Source organism: Harmonia axyridis, chromosome 6 (assembly GCF_914767665.1).
Source record: "Harmonia axyridis chromosome 6, icHarAxyr1.1, whole genome shotgun sequence".
NCBI classification, from domain to species: domain Eukaryota; kingdom Metazoa; phylum Arthropoda; class Insecta; order Coleoptera; family Coccinellidae; genus Harmonia; species Harmonia axyridis.
This window is the reverse complement of record NC_059506.1, coordinates 35,655,524-35,678,445: the sequence shown is the minus strand read 5'-3', so window position 1 is coordinate 35,678,445 and position 22,922 is coordinate 35,655,524. Positions and strand designations below refer to the sequence as shown.

Sequence of the window (22,922 nt, the reverse complement as noted above, 5' to 3'; positions counted from 1 at the left end):
CAATTCGGAATCTACGACCCCAAAACCCCCTAAAACTATCATAAAATGTTCGAATTTGATCGGTCGATTTTTTCGGAAAAACCAAGACTATAACCTTGGATATTTTTTCGCCAAAAAAAGTTTTTGGTTCAGATCGACTTCAAAATTTGATAATCAGAAGAATTTTTTCTGCTGAATCCGTATTTGCAATCAGTTCCTCTCTAGCATCCCCCAAAATTGAGTTATTTCGGATTTTGTGGAAAATACGAAGCGGGTTTGGTCTGCCCTCTGGTGGCATAAATCTGAGACTAATCAAATGAGTATGAATGCCCCACAACTGAAAATCTCCAGATGTGTAAAAACTGTGCTTTTAAGGTGTAGAGACATTTTATGATAAGAATCTATTACTTATTTGGAATCTAAAATCTTGAAATCATTGAAAACTATCATAATAAAAGCTTGGATATTTTCTCGCCAAAAAAATGTTTCGATTAGGATCGACTTCAAAATTTTATATTACGTAAAATTTTTCATGCTGAATACTAACCTGAAATCAGTTTTTTCCTAACACAGCTCAAAACGGAGATATTCCCAAATTCGCAGGAAAATTGTGCTTTGAATGTGTAAAAACACTTTTAACCAAAGAATCGAAGCCTAACTCGGCATATACGATATGGAAACCCCTCAAATAACTCATAAATTATGATCAAGGCCTAGTATAAGAACTAGCGACACGTGAATCATGCCAGTTTTTCCGAAAAATTTAAAATTTATATTAGTAGTGCTATCTATCCACATTTTACTGAACTAAAACTCTCAGACACCCCTCAAGTATAGGATCCTGTGATATGTACCTCCTCACCTAAATCGGGTTCGAGCAACTCTTCCTAGATGTCACCATTGAGGCCCAGAAAAAATATGAATTTTAAAATTTTATTTGTTTCTCATTTGTAAACGTCAGTTTCCAAAAACACAATATTAATCAAGAAAGTTTATTTTATCAAGTCACTAACTTGTAAAACTGACAGTTGACTTGCAAAATTTTTACAAGTTAGTTGTATTATTTACATTAGAAAATTTTGTTTTATCGTCATATATGTTGAAAATCATGGTACAATTGTTATTTCCAGTAACACAGATTTTTGATGATGAAAGTTGATACTGATGATGATGAACCATCTGTTGACTCAGAAACTGCTGAACTCGAGGACTGCAGAACATTTGTACTCTCCGTACAACTAAATAATTTGCTAGACATTTCGATTTTTTTGTTGACCGAATCATCTACATAACTCATCGCAATTTCGGTGCTCTTCCACCCTCCTGCACGCTTTAGTGCTAAAATATCTCCACCCGAATCCGCAACCATAGTGGCTCCAGTTCTGCGGAAAGAGTGGCCGGTGTATAACTCTGGGTCTTTCAAACCTAAATATTTCGCTATTTGCTTTGGGATACCACCAATAGTGTGCTGGCCAGCATTAAGGGAAATGCACTTTCCATGTCGGTATGTCACATCGACAACATCCAAAAATCCCAAATATTGTTACAATTTTCGCCAGCAACCACTGGTCATCAGGAGCATGTAAAAGAAATTGTTCAGCCTCTTCTTTACTTAATACCTTGGCCTTTTCTGGCGTATAACGCTCATTTTTTCGTTTCAGAAACGCTATTACCTTTTGAAATCTGCAAATGACAACTAAACGTCATATTTTTCAATAAATTTTCAAAGGAAAACAAACCTGCGAACAGGTGCATTTTCTTTCATTTCCAAGCAGCTTTTCAGCATAGACCATTTCCCCCATAAAGTATTAGGGCTGAATCTAGCTGAAAGTTGATTCAAGTAGACCAACAAAACATCTTCAGTTACCCCAATCACACTATTTTTGTTTTGCCACTTTTTGAAGTCGTCGTATTCTCGCTCGTACCTTGAAGCTGATTTTGCAGGTAATAAACTTGAAGCTACACTACTGGCTGCCTCAATAATTTCTTTTGGTACATTCATTCTCGTTTTCGCCAAAACAAATGTAAAGAAAAATAAACAGACATGTTCATGGCAACGCTTCCATAGCTTACATAGACTTATGTCTATGATAGCTTACGACACTTGAGACAAATTATTTAGTTTTTTTTGGAATTTATCTAACCTTTTTACAAATGAGAAACAAATAAAATATAAAACAATACACGCAAGGTAACGGGTTTTACAGGCTCAAGGAGGTAACTGACTCGCCTGCGGCTCGTCAATTATATCCTCCATTCGCCAGTAAAAACTCTCTTACCTTGCTAGTAATGTTATATACTATTACTGAGAGAAATTATGGCCAGATCTGGTTCAAAACTCGGATCGGGTTCAAAATTTGACATCATGAAAAAAAACTTCAACTGGCGCATCCGCCATTTAATCACGTTTAACATGTTGTCGATACATTATAAATGGGATCGGTTTGAAATATTTTCCACATGATTAAGTCTCAGTGAAAATGACTGACAATAATTGAACGTAATTATAATGAGTTTTCTCGAATTTTTATTTTATTAAATTCTGTTTATGCGATCAGATACAGGTAATGAACTTGTTTACCATTTGGTAGGTAACTGAATACATAATTAAGTATTGTAGAACCCACAATAAGATTCGATGACTGAATCAGAATGAATATTGCGTGATCCCAAACAGTTCTTTAGGGAAGTAGCTACAACACTGCAGAAGGTGTTGTAATAGACGCTCATCTCCATGGAAACACAACTAATAACTTACCAAACAAACACTTTCTGTCACGCCAGAAATACAAACAAGCTCACCATCGAAATCCATCATCTTTCCCTTTCAGATGCGATAACAGCGAAGAACGGTGTGTTTTTTCAGATGGTATCATTGATGAGAAAGAAAAAAATTGTTTCAACCTATACTATCGTTCTTCATTCGGAATGTCTAGCAGAAGTAGTGTAAATTTGAGTGATTTTAAATTGATAGGAGGAACGGTAAGTGTCAAGAAAAGATTTGTTGGGGAAGTTAACGTCAACTCTGACGTAAACTTTTCAATTTGCAGATAAAACTTAGTGAAAGACCTTCAAGCAGTTCGCATTCTTCATTATCTAAGAGGTATTACTTCTCTAAATTGTCAACGAGACCATTATCAGCGTTCCCTCGTCTATGTTCTGGAGACAATTCACAAGTAAGTTTAGAAAAATTTGATATTTTTGATAGGATGTTCCCTGCACAATGCGCAATATAATTTTGTCTGCACTTTCTTATTGTGCGCCAGGAAATGGTCTTAAACCATAAGGTTCGATTCACTGAACACAAATCCAAGATTTTCAGTTACGTTCAGTGAATATGGGCTTTCGAAATTTTGTTTCCTTATAATTTTGAAACTATATATTCGATCAAGAAAAAATAATAATTTTGAGCCTCATGCAAAATTTCATGTCGATCATGGCTTGGTCAAATGTTCCTTTGAAATGGATACCGCGAGTTTATTTGAAAGTATTGTTAGACAATAAATTCACTGACTACAAAAGAATTTCTGAAAATTTGGACAACCCTTGTATAATTGATATATTCTGGCTTCCTCCAAGTGACTTTGGATATACTATACCAGAATCATAGAAAATTCCGGAATATACCAATGTGAAATTACCACAAAGTTTTTTCAAGTGTAGCATGTTGAGAATTTTTGTTTGAAGGACGACATCAACTCATCGAAGAATGGCCAACGGCCTTACTCTGCTGATTTTGTAATGCCTAATCCTTTGTCTGGAAAATCCAAGGAAACCTTAACAGACGGCAGTTTTGAGAGTATTTATGGTAAGTCTTATTGTAAGATTATTTTGTAATTGCGTTCACGCAAATTCGTCAATGTCCAGAACGTATAATTTCAGTTCAATACCTTCAAAATAGCACAGACTATAATAATTTAGGGACACAAACTGAACCTTGCGTAACCCCACAATCTACAATAAGCGATTTATTGACGTTAACACTGAGTTTTCTCTTTTTCAACCATACAGTCCCAGTAGATTTCCAACTACCATCTTCGAACCTCTTCAAGGAGCTCTTGGAGGAAGACATAGATGAGTGGAGAAAATTTGTAACGCAAGATTCTTTTGGTCTGAAGGGAAAAACGCTTTCTGAACACTCTATACCCTCATTGGTTATGAGCGATACCGAAAGGACCAAACCAGAAGATAACTCCGCCAGAGATACAAAATCTCACAAAGATAACACCGAGGAAAAAGAACAGATAGTGTCGACTGAAAAAAAGACAGAGGAAGTTCTCAAAGACAGTTCTAAGGTGGCCCCTTCCTCGAGAGCAAATTTGGAAACTGACGAAACCAAAGCAGAGATGCAGGAGGACAAATACCAGATGACGCCAGGACTGACATCAAAGCCACCCTTGCCCAAAAAACAGACTGTCCAGACGGAAAAAACTGACGATGATCCCATCTACGATTATTTCGCGATAAAGTATAATTTGGGAGGTGTTTCCGGTGCGAAAACTTTGAGGGAAATCGCTGAAAAACCCATGTGCGAGGAGGTTGCGGAGAAAATCGACGAAGAACGCAGCATTGATGAGCCTGGAAAAGCTGGACAGCTTGGAGATCGAAAAGAAGGTAAATATCTTGTCGTTTGATTGATTTTCACGAGTTGATTTGAGTTTGGCGAATGGATTAAACTGCTCACCTTTAGAAAAATGACCCAAGGTTTGTGAATAGATATATTAACGTATAACCCTCTCGACGAAGTGTTTTCTAAGTCCTCTGAAAATTTTCTAGTTTCTGTAGGAGAAAACCGAGAAGAAGTCCAAAATCCTCCACAATCAGAGGAAACGATTGCTGACAAGGAAAACAACAACAATTCAGACGCGCAAGATTGGCTGGACGAGATCAACATCGACAGCGTCCATCTAAAAGAATCCGAGACCGACAAGTACCTGCAAGAAGTGCGAAACCAGTGCAAAGAAGATAATTTAAACGATCTGCCTCTATTGTCCGAAATGGACATAGACGACCTGTTCAAACTAGACGACATCCCAGATCCAGGAATTGAAAAAGAGGTTAAGATGGACGCACCATCGAAACCTCCAACTACCACCAAGAAAGACTCAACCAAGACGAAGAAGGTCGTCAGAGCTAAGACTTTACCGCTCAAAAATCTCAACACTATCAGACCCCTTAACGATAAGAAGACTGTTTCTGGAAAAAGCGACAAGGATTCCAACACCTTGAAAAAGCTTTCGACGGTGAAATTGAACAAGGTCACTTCTCCAAGACACAAGGCGCACTCCATCGAAGAGAACATCGAAACCTGGGTTGCCAGGGATTTGGATAAGGTGAAGAGAAATCGATTGGAGTTTACTGAATTGATAAGTGAGTACCTTAGTGAGTTGGCCTTTGCAATACTTCATTTTTGGAGATTTTAGATAGCGTGGATGAACTGAAATCCACCACTGAAGTGCTCGATAAAGATGTACCGCTTCCAAGTAGTCCATCGCCTGATGACAAGAAGCAAGAGAATTACGACGACATTGAAACAATCATAGAAGCCTTAGAAAACCAGGACAAGACTTCACGTGAGTACTTATTCAACGACTTCTTTCATATTTTCCATAGGGCTTAGATCTTGTGCATCTGCTGGCCATAGGATTGTTACAAATCCCCTGTTTTTGTGTAAACATTAACAGATGACTTTCCACATCGTTTCCCATCATAGATTTCGAATTTTCTCTTCTACTCTCAGAGCAAAAGATTCAGAACATGAAGAAGATCGTGACCAGCGAACTGTCGAACTCGATGATCCTCAACGAGAACGAAGAAAACCTCCTCTACAAGAAGAAAGAGTCGTGCTCTCAGTCGACTCGAGAAACCTCGAAGTTCCACGGTGAAAGAGACCAGAGATGCGACACAGACCGTTCTAGTCCTTTGGACTTCTCCTCTGGCGATTACAGCGGAAGAAACAGCTCGAGAAGTGTCTCGCAGTGCAAGCACCATAAGCGTCTTGCTGATGCCAAAGATGGCCAGAGGACCAATAGGAGCCAGAGTGCTGACAGCGGTCATCATTCAGATTGCTTGAAAAGTGTTGGTAATTACAGGTAGGTGTTGAAAAATTGAATTGTTGCCTTGGCCGCCCAGATTTACAGATCTTCCACCCATTGAACTTGTTTTGGATATTATGGAAATAATAGTATGAGAGATCTCAAAAGAAGATCGATCTTTTCACGGAGTATGCCTAGGCTTATTTCTGAGTGCATAAGACATTTGACATCATTATTAGGAATGGTAACAGACCATAGAGCAATAAACATAGATAGAGGGAGCATATGTCATTTTCAGTGAGCAAATTTTGTCCCCAACATGAATAATCAGATTTGACATGAAGCGCGCGAAAATGAAAACATAGCAGTGATACGATATTTCACTCAATTCGCGAGTTTCTCCACAAAGAACGCACTTTTTATGTCCCATAGTGAATAAACGTTTCATATTATCTCAAAATATATTGAAATAAATACCGAAATATATCAGAAATTCAGGAAACAAGCTTCAAGCGCGCCAAACGACGTGAACAACCGATGACACTAGGAGAGCAAAAGTTGCGAAACCTTGGATTTCAGCAGGTAGATAGAGAAAATAATAAATATTCTGCTTATTATAAATTCGACAATTAGGAAAATATTGGATTCCAAATATTCAAATTTGCATATTTAATCGGGAATCACTCAAATGAATATATTTCATTCAATATAATATACATCAATAACGATATAGTAAAATTGTGGATTTGAAAATATATCACAATCCGACAACGTAATCTAACCATGTTGGGGACATGAAAATATTGCTTATACTCCTTCTATCTATGTTTATTACTCTATGTTTTTAACGCATCAGGACAGAATATTTCAATGAAAACTCTCAGATCTGATAAGTAGCTGACGTAGAAGATTTTTGAAGTATAAAAAGCAGCAATTTCTAACCCAACTAGGCAACTGATCAATAAATTGACATCACCTATTCTGAGCAGTCACACCAACCTATCATATGAGCGAAACAACCTTTTCTTTGCCGGAGTAGTTTTTTGCATCATAAAACAGAAAGGTGATCGGACAATGAGAATTTTCCAAATTCAGGTCGTTATTGGCAGGCCTTTTTTTTTGTTGGGAACCCGATACTTCTCCACCCTCATTTCGAGTCCTATCGAATGTCTTACGGTTATTTTCGGCAACTAGAAACGAAGAAGCGTCCGTCAAAGAATCGTATTTCAAGGCTATAACATCGAATTATCCCTCCTTTCAGGGATCTCCTTACCTATCTGGACGAGGTGGACAAGAAGTGCACAGAGACCCTGGAAGTTGCCAAGGAACGTGCTCATACTGCTACGAAGCTTGTCATGGAATCCTCAACTTTGTTCGATACCGTACCGAAGTGAGTAGAAAGTTGAAATAGGTAATTTCATTTGCACAATTTTTTTTCAGTTCGTTGATATTGAAAGGTTGTTTTTGATATGTGAAATTTTGCAATTCAGTACACAACATCAATACGAAGATTCAATCCAAAATATAAAGTTCTCGTAAGGAATCAATGAAGATAATACAGCGTCTTTATAACTTGTGTATTATCAATTATCATTCAAATTTCGTAAACTGCCTCTTTGGATGCTCATGGCAAGTGAAATGATCTTGTTAATTCTACACAAAAGTTGGTTTTTAGAAAAAGGAAAGTGAACCTTATAAGGATGGAGTTTTAAATACAGATGCTAAATACACCAAAGCGTGCTGTAAGAGAGGCCCAAAGTTTATGCGCGCCGAGAAATGTCTAAATTTGGATGTTCTTCAACACTTTTACTCACATCAGCAATATTTTCGGTCGAGCTTGCCTTTTGATGATGTATGGGCCTTAAGACATCAGTAACAGATCCAGTCTCTTCGAATTCTTCCGCTGTCTTACAAATTATATGTTCAGATGGACGATTATGATGACCATAATCTTTCTTTAATGCATTAAAAGTACTTACTTACTGAATTATTCTTTTTGTTATGGGTTTTCAAATTTTTAACACGTTCATCAGTAGATTACCAATTTTGTTAATTTCCTAACCTTCAACTGAACATATGACGCTTCGGATGACAGTTCTCTTCGACATATTTCATTGAAACAGATTAGTAAAATTCGGACCATGACATGGATAACCCAGTCTTATGACATTAATGTGCTAAGACGTAGAAAATTGTTGTACACAAATGCATTTTGAGCGAATAACAAATGCCATATAACTTGACATATGAATAATGAAAATTTCATCGTGGACAAAAGCAATTTACAACCTTACCCTACTAAATTATTAACATTAACAAGTCATTAATGTCACTCCTGTCAATTAAACTTAGTAGGAGGGATGATTTCTATCTGTCATCGATTATTTGAGGTTAGTTCCCGAAGATGCTAGCCTTGCAAGCAGACAAAACCGTGGCTTACCCTCTCTTTTATATGACGAAGCGTTCCTTGACACCGCGGGGATGAAAGGTATACGTACGTGCAGACCGCCCCTGCGTTCACAAAACTTTCGATCCCCCTACCAACGCTGTATCTGAAGAGGTCATCAATAAATTGAGGTTGGAGTTGCTACAAATCGAGCGAATTAGTTTTATGATGAAGTTCGCGGACTTCAGGAGCTCGATTCGGAAAAGTTTACAGACGAGTACGGTATTAAATTGGGCGAATCATGAAGGATACGTCGAGATCAGTGGCGTACACCGATAGGGAATCAATCGAAAAGGTTATGACACTTCGAAGGACTCAATATGTCTATTTTATGTGTAGACCATCATTTGGAGGATGTTCTTAAGATACTACATTATATTAAGAACTCTTAGACTTTCGAAAACCTCTTTGAAATGTGCAACTTTCACGTTGTTTGCTCCGACGACTCAGAACTTTCCATTACACCTTTCTAAATCTCATCTAACCTTCAGAGTGGAAGATCTGTTGACGCACACCTCCGAAGAACTCTCTTCCTACATAATCGAGCTCACGCTGAGGGTCAAAGACAAGACCTCCTGCATCAGCGTGCTCCAAAACGAGCTGTCCTCCCTCAGAGAAAAGCTGCTGGCCCAGACCAAACAGGCCGAGTCCAACCTGCGCCAGAAGCTCAAGGAGCAGAAGGAGGAAACAGAGGCCATAGCCAGACGCCATCAGAAGTTCATCGACCAGCTCATGGAAGAGAAGAAAACCCTGGCCAGGAAGTGCGAGGAGCTGGTGGAAGAGATGCACAACATGGAGGAGAAATACGTGGCTAACATGAGGGCGATCGAGCACAGGCACCAGGTGGAGATGCAGAAGATGAAGGACATGCAGGCCGCCAGCGAGAAGCTGAAGAGAGAGAGGTGGATCGAGGGTAGGACGCAGAAGATCAAGGTGAGAGGCTGATATTAGGTTTGGCGTGGTTTTTTGATGGTGTTTTTGGCTTGTGTAGGAGATGGCTGTGAAGAGCATAGAGCCAGAGGTTGAGAGAATGGAGAAGAGGCATCAGGAGGAGCTGTCGAACTTGAGGATGGTGCACAAGAGGGAAATCGAGGAATTGGAGCTTAGGGCTGCTAGGAAAATGCAGGAGCATTCGGAGAACCTCAGGGAACAGTTGATAGAAGACAGGGAGAAGGCTTTGGCGCATGAGAGAGAGGTGATGAGACTCAGGTGAGTATTGTCCTATCAAAATAAATGATCAGAATGATTCGTGCCATTGAAGTGGCTAACCACCTTCTGTTTCAGATACGAGAAGATGGTGGAGTCCGAGGAACGAAACTACCAAGACCAAAGACGTCGCCTTCTGGCCGACCATTCCAACAGGCTGGTCGAATGCGAGGAGAAAGAAGCCCAAGCAGCCGCGGAGAAGGAGAGAGCTATAAAGCAAGCCCAAGAGGAGTTCGAGGAGAAGCTGCAAGCGGCTACCAGAAGACACGCCAACGAGACCAAGATCATCAAAGAGACGGCTGCCATCGAGATGGAGAACTGGAAGAACTCCTTCAGGAAGCAGCAGTCGGCCTTGCTGATGGAGAAGGAGACTGCCATCAGGAGGGAGTGCAAGAAGGAGAGGGATATGGAGATTGAGGTGGTGATTGAGAAGTTGGAGAACGAGGCTAACAAGGCAAGGACCCAGATCGAGCAGACGGCTGAGAATAGGATCAAGTGAGAAATCATTGGTTTTTGTTGGCCTCTTAGAAGCTTAGAGCTTGTACGAGTTAGGAAAACAGAAATTTTCAGAGGGTTACCTGAAAATTTCTTCATTTCTCTCAGGATTGTCCGAGTCTTATTATGAATATGTCATTTTGTTGCCAACCCATGCTTTAACAACCCTTTTCGATCTCAATTAATATCGAAGGCTTAAAAATCTTTTTTCAACCATCTTAGGAGACTGAAGGATAAATACGAAATGGAGATCAAAGACCTAGAGATGCTGGAAAAAGATGCTCAAACAAAGTATTGCGAGTCCAGATCGAAACTACTGGAGTACGAGGAAGTTATAATCACACTTAGAAATACCATAAAACAACTGGAATACCAGTTGACCGATGAAAAATTGGTAAGTTGATGTTGAGGTCGACATCGAAGAGGTTTTGGGGTAATGGCGACAAAAAAAGGTTGTGTTATTCTTGTTAAAAGTCTCTAATGTGACCTCAGATTAGATGGATAAGACTTACTTTATCGAGGATTAGCATTCTGAATTCCATATCATGTGAATATTCAATATTATAATTAATTTCTATGAACATGGAGTGATGTTTCCGCTTCACCACTGAAAACTTACTCTTCAAGACTATTTGGTACTTTTTGCCTCAAATTTTTTTCAAATCTATTTTGAGCCTGTATAGTTTGCCTATGATATCTAAACTCTTTCATGCTGTTTTATAGGAACAACTTCTTTTACAACAACTGTTCCCTATGCTAATAAGAAAGAGTTTTTTTTTCGTTACGACCATTTTTATCTCAACCATCAAGTTCTTTTTTACCGTCCTTCTAACAAAACCATGGGTAGTTCCTCAGTTCAACAACTTCCTAAATTTTACCACTGTTGCGATTGACTAAGATCAAATTAACGCCGTCACCCCAACAATATCTTCGGTATCAGCTTGTTACCCCTCGGGCCGAACCTCATCGACCGCACTGACTTCCGCCGCCAACTCATATTCTCTCTTCCTTCCTTCGCAGAAACGAGAAAAGCTGGAGTCTGAACGGGAGGAGATACGAGGGCAGATCCGGGAGGAGTACGAAGACAAGGTGCGCAGCCTGGAGAGAGAGGTAGAGGAGCTTCGGACCTCAGCCGATAAGCAGGTGGAGCAGCTCTACTCGAGGTAAGATCAGTTGCGTTAGTTTTTGGTTTCTGTCGGACGATTCAGGAATGAAAAAAACGAGGAAAGCGCAGACGTGAAGTCGGGAGTTTTTGAGCGATCGCCAATTGCGTATTTGGAGTCCGTATAACTGTATATAGGTACGTTGTGGACTCCAAGTGCGTTGTGATGTTCTACCCAGGTCCGAATCTGATGGTACATACAGGTAGGTTGGTAATAAGGAACAAATAGGAGCATCAAATAGGTTTGGTATCACCTTATCGTACATAAACGCAAGTGGAGTGTTTTACCCAACAAACTATTGCTAAGACTTCTTTTTCAATTAAGCAATGATTCTTTTCTGATGCATTTAAACTTCTTGCAGCAAAAGCATTTAGATTGCATAAAGTGTTAGGTATGCCAGATATCTTGTGAAAATACAACAATGACTTCAAGTCTTAAACAACTCACTTACTCTTACTGTTCGTCTGAATGGATGTCTACGATTATAAACCTTTGTTGTCTATAACAAAATATAGTTTTACAAAACTATATATTTTGTGGAGATGTCATCAATAATATTGACCTATATTATACAATTACAGAGCTACTGGCTCTTGAATAAATGAGCGCTCAAAAGCTCCTGGCTTCACCACAGTGCTTTTCACAGTTTTTTGTCGATATTTTGCTTGAATTTCTCATGGTTTTCATGACGCTATCAGCATAAAATTTGGCACGAAGTTTGAAATGGGTATTTTGTAAAGTGTTGTCAAGACGATAAATTAGGGAATGGTATTTTGTTAGAATTGAATTTATAAAGAATACCGAAGAGCAAGTAAGGCTTCCCCTTTCCCTGCACAAACAGTGAAAGTCCAATTAGAAACAAGAAAAGAATACATCCCCTAGCTCTGCAAGTTTTCAGGATTCTACTCCATTTCTTCTTCTGCATTTCTAGTTAGCCTTTCGAAGAATTAGGATGCCCAAACTGATCTATTTCTAACACGCATGTACCTCCCTTTTCTCAAAGCGATGTTGGAAAGAGAATAATACAAATAATAAATAATTTAGTCTAAGGAATTACTGCATCTTCATTTAACTAATGTTCTTCGCATGAATATTCACCATATCAAGATCTAGTATTGCCAAGGCTGTATATATGCAGAATTGGCAACGAAAGGTCTTGATATTATAGATATCTGATAGGAGGCATATCATTTTAATGAAGATGCGGTTAGGTTAGGTTAGCTTAGGTTGGAACACTTCCATTTCCAATAATGCTTTGAGAGAAGGATTGATTTGCAAAGAGAGAGATGTACTCTCCTCTCTTTTATAATTGGACTTTCACTGTGATTAAACGTTGTCAGTCTCAAAACAAAATCACCAATTTTCAGGGTACGGGTCTCCCTGGCCAGAAAAGATGAACTTCTTGCTGAACTTACCAACGACCATAGGGCTCTCAAAGAAAAATGTTTATATCTGGAAAACATGATGGAGCAGCAGAGAAAAGAATACATGATAAACACGTGATGAGAAATGAGAATAGGAAGGAACATTTAGACAGTGCCAAAAGAAAATTCATCCTATGTGGCAAGCGGTAAAGGTTTTGAATCTGAAGGTATAAGTTGAAACATTTTTGAAGGTATTTTTGCATTGAATTTTTATAACTTTTAAGCTTATTGTGGTTTTGATCAATGATTTTTGAATAAATCCATTAAAAGTTGTATGTTTTTATCTTTGGGGTGATTTCATTAGTTTTTTCTTCATTATTGCTTCAACCTTTTTCTTTTGTGGAGAAGATCAGTTTGAGGTTAGAAAATTGTATCGAAAGTTTTTTAATAACTTGTCTATTTTTTTGTTAAACTAATATTTATAGCTCTTGACACTCTAATCTATGAGGATGTCAGTAGGAAGTTGAGATGGATAAAGGTGTAAATGAAACACAGTTTACATAATAAATTTCTTTAGGGTCTCAGCCATCATAACCACAGAGATATCATATATATTTATAAGACAAAGTAAGTACATTTTACATTTACTATTTACAAAATAATTCTTCAGCTATATATATTTTCTTTAATATCCAAGTAAAAATTTAACGTAATTTTTAGTTTGTCAGTTTGTTACTTCAAAAATTTTTAAAGCAAATTATTGTCATTCCTACGAGCTTAGCTATTTCTCGACTCTTCCTTCCGAAGTTGAAAAGCAAGGAAAACCTTATTCGAATGAGATGTTTCAGAACTGGAATGGATGATTAAAATAGTTCTAATGAAAAATCCAATTATTTTCACTGTTCCTGAAGTTCTCGCAGTTCTTACAGAGGACATCATCCTGTATATCGGGTGTCCCAAACTCGATCGCCTATTAGACGTTTCTGGAAAACTAATCATAATTTTGAGCTGAAAATTTGCATATTGGGGTTTGAGACAATGATCTTTCTCCCTAAAATATTTTCAGATCTCTACAACTTCCGGTTATACCGGAAACAGACTACTACTTCCTTATTTCAAATGGCACACCCAGTATATTATTGCATCATTAGATAGCTTTTTTGATGGCAATTTCGTCAATATGCCATACCTTGGGTAAAAATTCAACGGTTCATGAGTTATTGGGATTCTTATGAAAAAAAAGGTGGCGATGAGGACTCACATTTTTTTGAATATTTCAGCAGAAAAAGCCTTTCTCGAGAAAAATTTGTTATGTTTCGTTTACGCAAATACGTATTATTATAAGACTGTTTTCGGCTTGGACCAAAAATGTACAGGGTGCTTATAAGAGGATCATGAACTTGGACAACTCAAATTCATCAAAACTCAAGATTTTCAAATTAGAACCTATATTTTTTATTATTTCAGTCGATTCTACGTACAAAAATAGTGGGGGTTACTTCAGCAAACCCTATACCTAAAATGAATACTTCAAGAGTTATCGGGGAAGAACTTCAAATTAGGAAAAACCGCTATTTATAACTGTGGGAATAACTGTCTGTTACTTCCGTAAAACACAGAAAGAAAATAAAATTCGATGTTTCCATAACTGAATTTGACATATCAAGAATTGTAATGAATTATTCGTGATTGAAAATTGTATTAGTTTATGGATTTCTCAACAATACTGACGAAAAATTAATTAAAATTCATGAAATGTAAAATTTAGTTATCCAAACATCGAATTTTATTTTCTTTCTGTGTTTTACGGAAGTAACAGACAGTTATTCCCACAGTTATAAATAGCGGTTTTTCCTCATTTGAAGTTCTTCCCCGATAACTCTTGAAGTATTCATTTTAGGTATTGGGTTTGCTGAAGTAACCCCTACTTTTTTTTTACGTAGAATCGACTAAAATAATAAAAAATATAGGTTCTAATTTGAAAATCTTGAGTTTTGATGAATTTGAGTTGTCCAAGTTCATGATCCTCTTATAAACACCCTGTACATTTTTGATCTAAGCCGAAAACAGTACTACGTATTTGCGTAAACGAAACAAAACAAATTTTTTTCGAAAAAGGCTTTTTCTGCTGAAATATTCAAAAAATGTGAGTCCTCATCGCCACTTTTTTTTTCATAAGAATCCCAATAACTCATGAACCGTTGAATTTTTACCCAAGGTATGGCATATTTTCGAAATTGCCATCAAAAAAGCTATCCAATGATGCAATAATATACTGGGTGTGCCATTTGAAATAAGGAAGTAGTAGTCTGCTTACGGTATAACCGGAAGTTGTGGAGATCTGAAAATATTTTAGGGAGAAAGATCATTGTCTCAAACCCCAATATGCAAATTTTCAGCTCAAAATTATGATTAGTTTTCCAGAAACGTCTAATAGGCCATCGAGTTTGGGACACCCGATATTCCCATTAAAAAAAAGCAGTTTTCCGCGTTTCACGAGTATAGAGTAGCGTTTTTCCTCCATAAAAACTGAGTCATTTCATTAATTCTAAAAATACAAAATCCTAGCTCGAAGTGACAAATTTGCTCCCTTACATTAGTAGACAGTAGCTTAAGGAAGACATGTTTTGGCATTATAGCCTGCGAACTGTCCTAGTAACAGCTTTTAAAGCTAAATTCAACTAAATTAATCAGTTGTTGTCTCATCGAAATCAGTGAAACAAGGGTTTGGTCCAAAGTTCTCAAAAAACATCCAATTTCTACCTAACCAAATCAATTTGGGATATTTCGCTGTCATACTGGAAGTTGAATCTGATAAAAAAACAATGGGTAATGTTTCTGGAGAACTTGAAGGACTTTATATTTAATCCTGTGATTTTTTCCTGGAGTGACAGTGATAGTTTCATAATATTAAAAAATGTTTAAATCGGCTCTTTTATTGCTTGACTGATATGTTCTGTTAAGATTTGAGCTTCACACACAAATTATGCAGATTATCTTGGAAAGGCAAAAGTACATCGAACAACCATACGAACGATATTATGAAAGTACCACCAGAAACATCGAAAACATTGGGTAACATAAGCACATCACTTATAAATTTGTATGTACAATCATGATAAAATCGTCACACTTATTAAGTTTTTTATATTCTTTAGAAGTCTTGCGAACATCAAGCAAAAAAATTCAAACGTCAACGAATACATTTAACATCATCTTTGTCAAACACTGAACATTGAAGTGAGTGTGAAACAACAATAAAACAGTTAATATATTATTGGATCAATTGTCCAATCGTTCTTAACCTCTGGCCTCTTTTGCAGTCTTTACCAACCATGGTTTGTACTGGTATTCATAAGTTCAGAAAGGTTATCATAAATTTTTTTAAGGTAGGTAGAGTATGTGTATAAGTTCATAAAGGTTGGAGAGTTATAACTTAATGATTGTTGAAAATTTAATTGACGCAATCTTCAAACCTTTTTCACTTTTCATAAGAATTTGCTACCCTTATATTCTGATTGTTGAGGTTGTATATCAGACTTTTGGGATTGAGGAAAATTTTACATTTGAAAGTTTTTCGTTCCAAATGGAAAAATTTCGTCCTAATTTCAAAATTCTCGAACTTTTCCTGTAGTACCTAATATGTAGAAGAATGCCTTTGAAAATGTCCTTCAAAAAATACATCTGAAACAGTCAACAGCAGTATCAACTATTGTAATAATACGAACTAATAATTTTTAAGATTATTAATTTATACTTATCAAGATATTAAATTAATTTCACAGCATTAAGACAATTCTTCAATTCTAGAATAGTTATTTATAATACAAGTGCAGAAGGCATTGATATTCTTCCACGAGTTCAAAATTCAAAAACGAGCCACGAAGTGGCGAGTTTTGGAATGAACGAGTGGTAGAATGAGCCTTCTGTACGAGTATTATACATTATTTTCTCTAATTCATTGCATTTTCATTGAAATTAATGAAATATTTCCATAAATATATTTTAGTGATTTTTGCATTGAAAAATGTTGGTTGGCAGAACTGATTTCCTTAAGGCAAATTGATGAATTGACAGATAAAGCCGTGGCGGAAAGTTCGGAGTACCAACATAGAATAATAAAATATAACCATGAAAACTGTGCGTTTCTGATATATTCTCGCATGATTTTCTTCTACAAGATGTGGAAGAATGAACGGAATAACCACAGAATTAGAGAAAAGTACCTACCCGAGCGGGATTCGAACCCGCAACCTCTGAATTTCTAGTCCAACGCTCTCGACGTTGAGCTATCGATAGCTAAAAGGCGAGAACGTCGGACTAGGAATTCGGAGGTTGCGGGTTCGAATCCCGCTCGGAGATGTAATTTTTTCCAGATTTGAAAAAATGCCTGAATGCCGTGAAATTAATTAAATATCTTATTAATATAAAGACGTTGAACCATTATTTATTTATACTTATCTTTGATCTGAATTCTGACTGATTTCTTCTCTTATTGACAGAACTTTTCAAAGCCGCTCTTCTAATTCACTTTCCCTAGAAATGTTTATTTCAATCCATAAAATGATGAAGATAGAATAGTGAAATTGAGGTTTTGAATGGGTAAGATACTTGGTACTAACTGAATATGATTTTTTCTCCGAAAAGGAGAAAATAATGAGCTTCCAGGTAGTCTCCTGGTTCAGGCCATCTCAAGAGGTCTATCAATTAATCTAAGATAAATTTTTGACTTAATAACATCAGTAGATTATCAACACAGTTTCAGTTAAGTATAGCAAAATATACATATATATTTTTCATTTTATGTGATTTTTTTCGTAAGCAAGTTTCGAGCATACAATTTTCCGTTATTCATTCAATTTGTTTCATCGAGTATTCGAATAAACCACAGACTTGAAACAGAGGTATCGATGATCGAAGCGTTTGCATAAATATTTCCATTTCAAATGGTTTGGGTATTTCGAAAGGCTCGAAACTCACTTGCGACAAACGAAACATTTTATCTGGCAGCACCAAAGTCCCTCGATGGGTTTTAAAAAATCAATTTACAACGGAAAACAGTTCAACGGCCTCTCAACAGGTTGCATTTCCTTCTTACCCCTTCGAACATAGAACATTCACAACTCAATTCAATTTGAAATTGAGCAGAACTGCGGACATTGTGGTCATCAAAATGTAGTTCGAATAGAGGTTACCTCCTGATGAATTGTCGTTAGAAATCGCTTCGACTTCCGGTTCTATCACAACTATGGAAACTGGAACAACGAAATTAAATCAGCATAAAGGTTGATTCTACCATAAGAAGCGAACTCAAAGTAATAAATATAGGTAGAGGAAGCATATGTCATTTTCAGAAAGAAGATTTTGTCCCCAACATGAACTATCAAATTTGACATGAAGCGCGCGAAAATGAACACATCAGTTATACGATATTTCACTCAATTCGCGAGTTTCTCCACAAAGAACGCACTTCTTATGTCCCATAGTGAATTAACGATTCATATTAACTCGAAATATATTTGAAAGAATACCTAAATAACGGGTGTTTTTTTTTCGAGGTATATAACTTTAAGTTGGCATTACTTTTCGAGATGGCGACCGATTTAACAGCTGTCAAGTGATTTATTCTCCGTTTGGTTTGGCAATTTATCATGAATAGACTCACGCCTGAACAACGCTTGCAAATAGTGCAATTTTATTTCGAAAATAATGGTTCTGTGCGGAATAAGTATCGCGTACTACGTCCATTTTATTTTGTTTAGCGATGAAGCGCACTTCTGGTTGAATGGCTACGTCAACAAACAAAACTGCCACATTTGGAGTGAAGCTAATCCTCAAGTGTATGTCGAAACACCGTTACATCCAGAAAAACTGACCGTTTGGTGCGCTTTATGGGCTGGTGTAATCATTGGTCCGTATTTCTTCAAAAAAGATGATGGCCAGAACGTTACAGTCAATGGTGATCGGTATAGAGCCATGATTACTAACCTTTGCATTCCTGAATTGAACAACCATGTTGTCCAGGAGCTGTGGTTCCAACAAGACGGCGCAACATGTCACACAGCTCGTGCCACAATCGATTTATAAAAAGACACGTTTGGTGACCGCCTAATTTTGGACCTGTGAATTGGCCTCCAAGATCTTGTGATTTAACACCACTAGACTACTTCCTGTGGGGCTATGTAAAGTCATTGGTCTATGCGGATAAGCCACAAACCCTTGACCATTTGAAAGACAACATTCGCCGTGTTATTGCCGATATACGGCCACAAATGTTTGAAAAAGTCATAGAAAATTGGACGTCCAGATTGGACTACATCCCAGCCAGTCATGGCGGTCATATGCCAGAAATCATATTTAAAATATAATGCCACAAGATAATCTTGCAGATGAATGAAATTCATGTCAATCGAATAATCCATTTCCGTTGTTTTATTGCAATTTAAAGTTCTATAGCTCTAAAAAAACATCCTTTATATCAGAAATTCATAAAACAAACTTCAAGCGCGCCAAACGACGTGAAACAACCGATGACACTAGGAGAGCAAAAGTTTCCAAACCTTGATTTTCAGCAGGTGGATACAGAAAATAATAAATATTTTGCTTATTATGAATTCGACAATTAGGAAAAATATCGGATTCCAAATATTCAAATTTGCATATTTAATCAAGAATCACTCAAATAAATATATTTCATTCAATATAATATTAATTCATAACGATATAGTAAACTTGTGGATTTGAAAATATATCACAATCCGACAACGGGATCTTACCATGTTGGGGACATGTAAAAATTGCGTATACTCCCTCTATCTCTATGGTGTCAGCCACATTAGCAATGGTAGAAATGCCACAATGTTCGACAGTTGTTCATAGAGTACAAAATAGTGTTAGGTATTATTCACGAATGCTCATCCTGACAACAAACTAAGCAACTTGTTCAACTGAAAACCCTACAAATTCCATCAAACCTCCAGCATCCACTTCAGCGACATTTAGGTCCAAACTTTCACAGTTTCCTGCTTTGTTTCCGGTTCTGGACATCACACGGATGTGTTAGTTCGGGAACTTCACGCACTTCAGACACGATTTGTCACCCTTAATGAAGTTCCCAACCTTCGTCACTTTGAGAACTTTTCCGAATTGACGTCAGCTGCTTGGTTGAAAATTTGCTGAGATAAGGGGACATTCTGTTGCGTCAGTCTCCTTTCGATATGTCCAGTTGATGGCGGGGTCTGGCTTTGAATGAAGAAGGATTAATGATTTGGATGGTATGCAAATTCAGCTGAATTTATTGGGTAAATTGATTTTCCTTGATATCGTCATTTTCTCTTCATTTATCTCAGTGGCAGCTGACTTTGGAGCTGGAGAGATGGGAATAGGTAGAATTATTCAATATTATGTGGTGTAGAAGAAAATAGGAAAATTTCGGGTTTTTTAGCAGTAGTCTAGTCGGTTTTCATCTGCTGTTTCGTTTACCACTGCGGTAAGCATCTTCAGAGGTTTCTAGGTTGTAGATTGTGTCTCGGCACTGGATTTCTCTGATATGATTGACGGTTCTCTCCTGATGCAGTATTTATGCTCTCTCCATCGGAGACTGTTGGTGTTTCTTCTATTTCGCTGATGTTATTTGAATGTTTGTATATACTAAATGACAAAGAACTACAACACCCAGAAGGAGCTGTTTAACGACGTCGGGGAGAAAGACGTGAACCTCAGTTTGATGTTGAGCGTCATGTACACCGAACAGTAGGCGTTATGAAATGGGGTGCTATTGCACATGCAAGTAGGTCACCTTTAGTTTTTATTCGAGGTAACATGACAGCGCTGCGTTACCTGCAAGGAATAGTGGAGCCATTTGTTCTCCCTTACCTTAACCGGCTCGAGAATCCAATATTTCAGAAAGATAATGCTCGACCTCATGTTGCCAGAGTTAGTTTAAACATTTTCGAAGCGACCCATGTGAATCTTTTGCCATGGCCGCCTAGATCCCCTGATCTTTCTTCCATAGAGCATGTTTGGTTCATCATGGGTAGGAGGCTTGGAAATTTACTCCAGCCCCCACGGACTTTGTCGACTCTGAGACATGAAGTACAGATAGCTTGGGATTGTATCCCTCAAGAAGAAATAGACCATCTTATTGCATCAATGCCGAGACGTGTTGGGGAGTGTATAGATAATCGCGGTGGACAAACACATTATTGACAAATTTATTAGAAAAAAATGCAAACCCTTTGTTTTTTTCTCCAAACTTCAATCATTCACTCCTTGCTATACTATCTTTGTTTAACCAAAACAAAGTTTAAATTTCCTTCTTCTGTTGTTCTGGGTGTTGCTGTTTTTTCATCAGGTAGTATATTTCGATGGCTTCCATATACACTCGTAGGCTCTTAATATCTGAGATGATTTCTGTTGAAGAGAATGATGTTATGGGCCTAGATGAGAGTATGTTCAAGGTCCTGGACCCGGGTTCAAATGCTTCTTTGTGTAGTCCCAATGTAAACGTTTCAACAATCACAGGGTATCAATTTTATCTTTAGCACTTTTTGATAGTTGTCTCAGTTTTTGTGTGGGTTTGTAAATTAGTTATGGCTTTTAAGAAGATTTGATCTTTTGTAAGTCACTGTTAGAATGAATTACATTTTTTATTGGATAAATGAATTTTATAATGTCACAAATAACATACTTGTAACATTTTTACCGTTTTTGAAATGGCTGCATCACGCTGCGTAAACACATCATAACTATTGTAAAACCTTTGATCTCCCAAATGAACGCTTATTTCCCTGAAAACCTAACAAATCCCCTGCTGAATGTGATGAGAATTCCCTGAACCGAGTTGATAAACACCACAACTATTTTTCCACGAAAAAAACCGCTGCAGCTCCACCTTTAATTCGTAAAATCAATCGGAATGGGAAGTTTCACATTCCAAACGCCAGCAAAAGCGTTTCCAACCACGCTTTAAACGCCAGACTTAGCATACTCACTGTTGATCGACTTATTCCGCATGTCCGCATAATTATTGTTGCCCGTTATGTATCCTGGAATCGTCGACATGCATGTCAGAATCAGCTGATTGTCATCGCCGACATGCAGCTCGGCAACCTCAATCGACAGCTGCTTGATGGACGACGCTCTCTGCTCGAAGTAGCCTTTGCCGTGGACAAAACCGTTCGTGAAGGACTTGGTCAGAGTGTCGACAACCTGCAAAATGAGGAGTTCGTTGAAATTAGTTTGTGCAATTTGGTGTATGTGTATCCAGCATTTTTGTATGTTCACGTAAACCAAATTGGTTAGATAATCAATGGCAACAAGCTAGACTGATATGTATAGTACTGTTTATTCGAGTTGAATTGATAAAAAAACACGTTTTAGTTTTCAAATGAATTTATTCTTGGCAACTTTTCGCAAAAACGAGGCAATAGATTAGCTTTGGTGACAGAGCCCAGTCTGTTACAAGTATGAGCACCTTCTTCACAGAATCCGCCTGATATGCAAACTCTACAAATCTGACATGAGACAGCCCAACATATAACGGGTGTTTTTTTTTTTTTGAGGTATATACCTTTGAGTTGACATTACTCTTCAAGATGGCGACCGATTTAACAGCTGTCAAGTGATTTATTCTCAGTTTGGTTTGGAAATTCATCATGAATAGACTCACGTCTGAACAACGCTTGCAAATAGTGCAATTTCATTTCGAAAATAATGGTTCTGTGCGGAATACGTATCGCGCACTACGTCCATTTCATTTTGTTTAGCGATGAAGCGCACTTCTGGTTGAATGGCTACGTCAACAAACAAAACTGCCGCATTTGGAGTGAAGCTAATCCTCAAACGTATGTCGAAACACCGTTACATCCAGAAAAACTGACTGTTTGGTGCGCTTTATGGGCTGGTGGAATCATTGGTCATTGGTACTTCTTCAAAAACGATGATGGCCAGAACGTTACAGTCGATGGTGATCGGTATAGAGCCATGATTACTAACTTTTTCATTCCTGAATTGAATACCCATGATGTCCTGGAGCTGTGGTTCCAACAAGACGGCGCAATATGTCACACAGCTCGTGCCACAATCGATTTATTGAAAGACACGTTTGGTGACCGCCTAATTTCACGTTTTGGACCTGTGAATTGGCCTCCAAGATCTTGTGATTTAACACCGCTAGACTACTTTCTGTGGGGCTATGTAAAGTCATTGGTCTATGCGGATAAGCCACAAACCC

At 37.6% G+C, this 22,922-nt stretch overlaps 2 protein-coding genes across 4 annotated transcripts in view; one reads left to right on the top strand and one right to left on the bottom strand.

The window, feature by feature from the left end:
• The first annotated feature begins 2,736 nt into the window (after positions 1–2,736).
• Positions 2,737–13,021, top strand: LOC123682546 (centrosomal protein of 131 kDa). Of its 2 annotated transcripts, none has more exons than XM_045621196.1 (14): positions 2,737–2,961; positions 3,030–3,155; positions 3,667–3,787; positions 3,991–4,593; positions 4,765–5,349; positions 5,403–5,552; positions 5,720–6,071; positions 7,276–7,404; positions 8,952–9,393; positions 9,452–9,669; positions 9,745–10,161; positions 10,384–10,555; positions 11,182–11,324; positions 12,692–13,021. In XM_045621196.1, exons 1-14 carry the CDS (start codon positions 2,908–2,910, stop codon positions 12,825–12,827), a joined length of 3,648 nt encoding a protein of 1,215 aa, XP_045477152.1. In that variant the 5' UTR covers positions 2,737–2,907; the 3' UTR covers positions 12,828–13,021. The 2 variants fall into 2 exon arrangements, with proteins under 2 accessions (XP_045477152.1, XP_045477151.1); XM_045621195.1 differs by having other exon boundaries at positions 4,756–5,349.
• Positions 13,022–17,053: 4,032 nt separating this feature from the next.
• Positions 17,054–22,922, bottom strand: part of LOC123683459 — a 200,896-nt gene continuing 195,027 nt past the window's right edge. For both annotated transcript variants that reach the window (XM_045622521.1, XM_045622522.1), the window contains exons 6-7: positions 21,682–21,898; positions 17,054–17,943 (exon numbers count right to left, since the gene is read on the bottom strand). In XM_045622521.1, the coding sequence (XP_045478477.1) occupies positions 17,813–17,943; positions 21,682–21,898 (348 nt within the window). In that variant the 3' untranslated portion in view covers positions 17,054–17,812. The remainder of the gene's footprint in view (positions 17,944–21,681; positions 21,899–22,922) is intronic.